This window comes from Macrobrachium rosenbergii, chromosome 15, assembly GCF_040412425.1.
Source record: "Macrobrachium rosenbergii isolate ZJJX-2024 chromosome 15, ASM4041242v1, whole genome shotgun sequence".
Lineage (NCBI taxonomy): Eukaryota > Metazoa > Arthropoda > Malacostraca > Decapoda > Palaemonidae > Macrobrachium > Macrobrachium rosenbergii.
This window is the reverse complement of record NC_089755.1, coordinates 33,258,743-33,266,081: the sequence shown is the minus strand read 5'-3', so window position 1 is coordinate 33,266,081 and position 7,339 is coordinate 33,258,743. Positions and strand designations below refer to the sequence as shown.

Sequence of the window (7,339 nt, the reverse complement as noted above, 5' to 3'; positions counted from 1 at the left end):
ATATGACTGCGTCTTGTTATCATTTACTAAATAACAAAGAATAGCAAGCTGTTTTAAAATATGACTGAGTCTTGTTATCAGTTACCAAATAACTAAGAACAGCTTGCCATTGTAAAATAGCTTGCTATTTTGGTCAGTAGAGGGTACAGTACAACGGCGTAAAACAGCAAAATATGCTGACGAATGGTATGATAAAATCAAAAGACATAAAAAACACTAACAACGAATGACAATAAAACAGATCGAAATCCTTGCAATTTGAGGATTGGAATATAAAATTTAGGCCCAAGGCCAAGCACTGGGACCTATGAGGTCATTCAAACCTGAAAATAATGTTGAAACAATTATTAGGAGAGAGTGGAAAGTAAGATGGAAGAAAGAGAATATGAACGGAGGTATGGTAAAAGGAATGAAATGCGTTGCAGCTAAGGGCCGGAGGGACGCTGCAAAGAACCTAAAGCAATGCCCACAACATTTGGGGTACGGTACACTGACAGCACTACCCCCTTCGGAACCTTGGAAATTGAGAAAGAATCATAGGTGGTATGTCCAGATTCTGATAACCAAATGCTGCGTGTCTAATAAACAATGTAAACCCAGTAAGCCATATTGAAAATGACGAAGACAATCATCGTCACGACTTTGGCCAGGAGAACCATGCGCTTCCCGATGTTTGTGTAAGTGACATCTTCTGACGTCGACTTTCCGTTTGCCAGCCAGCTGTTCCCTGTCGTAGGCAAGCTCGCACCTTGGTTCGCGCCTTGGTACAGAATGGAGTCGATGACGGCGTGGAAGATGATGACCAGAAATGTTATCCCTATGCAGAAGAGGAGCCATACGTCCACCATTTTGAAGTAGGAGGTCTTCGGGAGGGTTTCCGATACCTTGAGAAGAGAGACAGGTGAACAATCAGTAACGAACTTGAACCAGACGCGTAGTAACAAATTCAAATTTTCACCGCATCTGACAAAGGTTTTTCTCGAGCATTTGTGGACGTTATGATAGCATGTTCTTCAAGCGCTATCATATTTCGTTTAAATTTACATCTGATTTATAGTCGACACACTACACACATGTAGTTAAAATCTTGGTCAAATATTTAGCCCTTTCGTGAATATTTCGCACACATTCAGGATCTAAAATTACTGTGTTTTTGTTTCGTTTTATTGCAATACATTTTATCTCGTTGTTATTATACTGTATATATATATATATATATATATATATATATATATATATATATATATATATATATATATATATATATATATATATATATATATATATAACCTGCAATACATTTTATCTCACAACGTACCTGGGAAAACAGAGAACCCATCATCCTGACATCGAAGATGCTCGCCCTGAAGAACAGCGTGAGGTAACTGACTATGAGGAGGACCACAGTTGGGACGTAGATGTTGAGGATGGCGTAGCCGTAGAGACGGATCAGTGGGACTCGAACTCGAACTTCGCTGATATGAGCTAATGCCCTACCTTTAGAAAGCAGAGTAATATATATATATATATATATATATATATATATATATATATATATATATATATATATATATATATATATATATATAACTCACCAGGAAGCATAGGGAAAGGCGTCGTATCAGGTATTTATTTTGCCAACGTTTCACGATTCATAATCGCATCCTCAAGGCTATAATAAAGATACAAACGAACTTAAAACCAAGCACTGCATAATCCATTAAAATTACGCAATAAATCAAATTTTAATGAACACCAGCATGTAGAAAGCTTTTATGAACATCTTAAAACAGGAAATTATACTAAACTCAAAGTCATATTTGTTGAAAAACTTATGATAGGTACAATGAGCAAGTGATAACTGCGACCTATTGTCCAAATTAGCATTGAAAGGAAGGGATTTAAGACAGTTCTATGGTGAAAAAACCTCCCATCCTATAGAAAGTAAGAACTCTTCTCTCTTTGACAATAACCTTCTCGAAAAGTTAAACACGGTAGTCATATTATTATTACAGAATTTAGGCGTGATTATTCCTAAGCTCCTTAGTTTTCTATTATGAATCATAAAATTTAAAATGCGTGAAAAAGACGTAAAAAATTACTGAAAATGGTGAGAGAATTACTATTTTCTGTTCAGTTACCAGAGGAACCATATTTTTCAGTTGTCGGACAATATAAAATTCCGAATGAGATGTTGAAATTTCACAAAATTAGGATGGCAAAACTGTAGCCTTCTTGGTGGATCTCTCAGATCTGATCTTGTTATTAGTTGAACGCCATACCTCAATAAGTTCTTGGGGTTAAAACCTCTTGAACTGATGCGAACAGAATAACGAAGAAAAAACTGCTGATGTTCATTGTGATTGGTGTAGGCCCCGATGCGTCTAGGTACATCTCACCAGGAAGCATGGGAAAGGCGTCGTACTCAGGTACATTTATTTTGCCAACGTTTCACGATTCATAATCGCATCCTCAAAGGCTATAATAAAGATACAAACCTTACCTTTAGAAAGCAGAACACCAGCATAATATTAAATATTGCATAATGGATTATGCAGTGCTTGGTTTTAAGTTCGTTTGTATCTTATTATAGCCTTGAGGATATATATATATATATATATATATATATATATATATATATATATATATATATATATATATATATATATATATATATATATATATATATATATATACATATATATATATATATCCTCCGTGGATGAAAGCTATAAGCTGTATATAATTTTACAAATAAATTTCATCTTTCTAATCAAGAGTATTACAGTGAATCCTTCTGTAGCTAACTGAGAAGAACGACACAGTTTTATATATATATATATATATAATATATATATATATACTAAATATATATATATATATATATATATTACTAAAAGGACCTCATTCAAACTGGATGGTATACAATGGAGTATTTAGATACCATCCAGTTTGAATGAGGTCCTTTAGTAATTCTACTATTGCACAGAACAATTGTGTATGTGATAAAGTATATATATATATATATATATATATATATATATATATATATATATATATATATATATATATATATATATATATATATATATACAGTACAGTATATGTACACACAATTTTGCATGCAAAAAATCGTACAATATCAACACCAGATGCTTTTAAACAATTATAGCAATTATTTCTCTCTTTATGATTCCAGTGCGGCTCGTCTCATGATCTAAGGATACCAAACACCAATCGATCAACGCATGATAAAAATTCACTCCAACATCACTCCAATATCACCGGTCCCAGTCGGAGTTACTGCCCTCGGGTCAACAGTTTCAGGTGAGGTCCGGCGGCTCCCCACCTCCCATCCCACTCCGCCCTTCTTCCAGGACTCCTTATTCTCTCTACTGGAGCTTAGGTCCTAGGAATCCTTTAGGACCGTTCACAGTACTTTTTATTCGATGAAATCCGCATTGAAGAGTGTTTCCTTTGCGATGACGTTAAACTTCAGGTTGAATATTTATCATGTGAATCAATTTTAGCTTTCCTGAAGAAGGTAGAATAGAGCCAGTTACCTAGGTGAATCAGAGGCGTCTGCTAAGGAGGATAATAGAGAAGAAATATACAGACGTAATACGAAAATAATAATAGAGCAATGTTGGACATGGGAAAAATAAAATGAATATGGGAATATACTATATGAAAATCTCGAAATGAAAACAGGTAATAGACAATGAATTCATGGCTAGAGAAATGAAATAGAAAGAATGATAGTAAAGGAACATTAAATATAAAAATAAATGGATAACAGCACAGGAACATACAACATGAAAAATAGGGAAATGAAAAACAGATTCTTGCTTGTAAATTCCAGTTACCGTCGCATCGTCTGATTTAAAGATCAACGGAGATGCAAAGTTGATAATTTTCGCCCAGTTCCCTCTCATCCCTGTCACCCCAGGCCGTCTAATATTCGGGAGTGTAATTTTCTCCTACTTGCATAGTGTAATAATAATAGCGAAAACCCGCGAGATTCACCGGGAAAATTAAGTCACCGCTCTTTAGTGCGCGTGCAAAGCAAGCCGTTTACGTCTCTCCTCCTCCTCCTCGTACCTACTCCACCTCTCATCCTCAACACCCTAGCCCAAGCTGACTCTCCGTCTCTCCAGCTATCAGAGGGCGTCTGGATACTCACCCTGTACTCTCTCAGAATGATTTCCCCCGAGTACTTGACGCTCGAGTTGACGGCATCGAAGAGGAGGAAGGACTTGGAGGCCGAGGTGATCCTCAGGTGCATCGAGCACTGCTGGACGTCGAAGGGGTAGAGCTCGAGGTTGAAGTCGCACTTGTACACTGTGCCGTATTTTCTCTTGATGCTCAGTGTGTTTCTTGTGCCTGGGTACACGTCAACTGGAAACGAAGGAAAACGGGCGTATACAGTACACAGGTGTGAAATTGACAAGAAATATTAAAAACGCAATTATACTGTATGTGTGTGTGTGAATGAGCATCTGTGTACTGTTTACACTCGTTTTTAATATCTCTTGTCAATTTTCACTCGCCTTCACAAGACCATGCAGTTTCTCTTCACTATCTCAATCAAATGACCATTCTCACAGTCATACATTATATAGTTTCTCTTCACTATCTCTAATCAGCAATGTATCATTAAGTCATATATTCTCACAGTCATACATTATTTATATATATATATATATATATATATATATATATATATATATATATATATATATATATATATAAATATATATATATATACATATATATATATATATATATATATATTTATTATATATATATATATATATATATATACATATATATTATATATATACTGTAACACATATATTCCCAATGAATTTTTGGTTTTTCTCTCAGTTCCAACATTTAATATGAGGCCTTCGTTTAATTTTTCAACTTGAAGCAATTGCATAAAAATGCATTAAATCTATCACATGAAAGACAAAATCAGGTCATTTATGCTCCACCTAATGGACTATTTGAACCTACATTAACGTATTCTGCTCAGGTGGCATGTCACACTGCAGAGTTAGCCGTGAGTCCTTCCCCCTTTACCACGAAAATATCTGAATTGCTTCCTGCCAGTCATATTAAATTTACTCCAAGTAAATGTATAAACATCATACACAAATAATGATAATAATAATAATATTGGTAATACAATCTGACCTTCCTCTGGTGCTGCTTCGTCCCTGGTTCTGGTTTCCGCTCGCCTGTCAATCATCATGGTCGCGTCCGCGTCGACCCGAGTATGGTGATTATCGTTGGTGTTGATGAAGCTCACTTCAGGCGTCCACAAGCTGCTCATCGCTTCGTCCTCCAAGATGTTCAGGGTGTTGCTGACCTTCAGGTTCAGGTACTGAAGCCTGCTATCTTCCCAGGTAAGCATCAGCTCGTAGGACACCTCCATCGTCATTGCCAGCGTGTCGACGGAGAGAGTTTCAATGCTGACCAACAAGATGATGAGGAGGCTGTCGCTCGAGTTTTGAGTCGATCTTGGCGGCAGTTGCTCCTGGTAGTCGTCTGGTTTTAACACCAAGTGGCAAAGGGCTTCGTCGCTGTTGTCGCGGCAGTCGTACTTGAGGTCGCATCGCTCGTGGTGAGGTATGCAGGAGCCGTCGTCACAAGTGAACTCATTGTATTGGCAGGGGGTAAGAAGCAAACGCCTCCGACTTCCGGGGTTTTGCCCACACACCACCTTTTCCAGGACCCACCACCTTCGGCCCATTGGATAATATGGGGTCGTTTCTTCCATGCGGGCTATTGTCTGGTTTTGGACGTCGTCCACCCAAATCCACCGGCCCTCCTGCTTCCTGATGAAATATGCGCCGTATCCCATGAAATACAACTCTCCTATGGAGTCTTGGTAGGCTATGAGGAAAACGTTTCTTAACTCACTTTCACATGTGCCTAGTAGAGAAAACCTCTGCTGACCCGTGAAGGTGCACACGACACATTTCTTGTTCGTCTTGCAGTCAATGTCGGACATTCCAACTGGGAAGATCACAGCGCAGTTTTCGTAGTGGAGGCCGTTGGGCTCTTGTTGTTCCCAAAGAAGTATATCGGGAATCTGGCCGTCGTAGAACTTCCACACCCCTTCTTCCTCCACGTCAGTTAATGATGTCCAGTAGTCCCACGTACACCGGTCATCGCCAGGGAAAGTCTCGTTAGCCAAGGCAGTGAGGTCAGCTATGTCTTTTAACGTCGTGGGTCGCGGTAGCTCGGTCCCAAGGGCCAGGCAGAGATATTGCGCCGTCTTGAATGGGATGTCCGGGAACCAAAAATGGTTCTTGACTTCTTCGCCGTCACAAAGCTTCGTTAGAGATATTTCGTAGCTGGTAACATTGAAAAGTGTCCAGCCAACTTCCCAGGAGATGTAATTTCCCTGAAGATCGTCCTTGCAAAGGGCAATGTTGCGAATTTCGTCCTCTGTGAGTGCTCTGTCCCACACGTTTACCTGAAATGGATAAATTCAACTGAGGTTGAGAGACAAGGTGTAAACATTTATTTGTAATATGCCGAAAATACGGATTTAAAATGATTCTAGTATGAGAGAGAGAGAGAGAGAGAGACTAAAAGCGGGTCTAAGGGAGAAGCAAAAAGAGAGGAGATGAGTGAAGGACTAAATGACGAATAGACCAAAGTAAGTACAAACAAACACTTCAACGAAGTAACGTGAACAAAACCCTTCCTACTTGTGTGAGGTCACCACTGAAGCTCCTCTCAGGTGTTTGCCCTTGTCCCAAGGAGGCGTAATTTCCGATAATAGGTCGTCCAATATCATATTCTTGGTGGTTGTTCAACTGGCCATTGATATATGTGCCTATTAGCTTCTTGGTGTGGTTGTAAGTGAAGCAGATATGATACCATCTAAAAGAGAAATTAAGACATATAAATGCATCATTATTAACTACAGCAGCAACAGAGAGAGAGAGAGAGAGAGAGAGAGAGAGAGAGAGAGAGAGAGAGAGAGAGAGAGAGAGAGAGAGAGACTGCAATTCAAGTGTGTGTGCCCGTGGTCGTTAATGTGGACGGATCGATACACTGCATTAGTCCCATCGAACTTACTTGTATGTAAAGTCTCTCAAAATGTTGAATGTTTTTTATCGCTGAACAAACAGATGGCATAAACAATAATGGTTTATTCACAATTCGCAACCGCTCTCTCTCTCTCGACCTTGCGTTGCTGCTAGATGGATATAACTTGCCCAAGCAAAAGCGACAAATTTCAAGTATCAATGGTTTATTTCTACTTAAAATGTCTCCTCTTACTTATCTTGTTACTCCTCACCTTTCTCGGCTACTGCCA

The 7,339-nt window shown here is 38.5% G+C and overlaps 1 protein-coding gene across 1 annotated transcript in view; it reads right to left on the bottom strand.

Annotated features, from left to right (window-relative positions):
* Nucleotides 1-461: 461 nt before the first annotated feature.
* LOC136846308 (uncharacterized) overlaps nucleotides 462-7,339 on the bottom strand; it is a 23,147-nt gene continuing 16,269 nt past the window's right edge. Inside the window, exons 5-10 of the mRNA XM_067117110.1 lie at nucleotides 6,726-6,900; nucleotides 5,200-6,487; nucleotides 4,102-4,398; nucleotides 3,564-3,585; nucleotides 1,319-1,475; nucleotides 462-884 (exon numbers count right to left, since the gene is read on the bottom strand). Coding sequence (XP_066973211.1) covers nucleotides 579-884; nucleotides 1,319-1,475; nucleotides 3,564-3,585; nucleotides 4,102-4,398; nucleotides 5,200-6,487; nucleotides 6,726-6,900 — 2,245 coding nt within the window. The 3' untranslated portion in view covers nucleotides 462-578. The remainder of the gene's footprint in view (nucleotides 885-1,318; nucleotides 1,476-3,563; nucleotides 3,586-4,101; nucleotides 4,399-5,199; nucleotides 6,488-6,725; nucleotides 6,901-7,339) is intronic.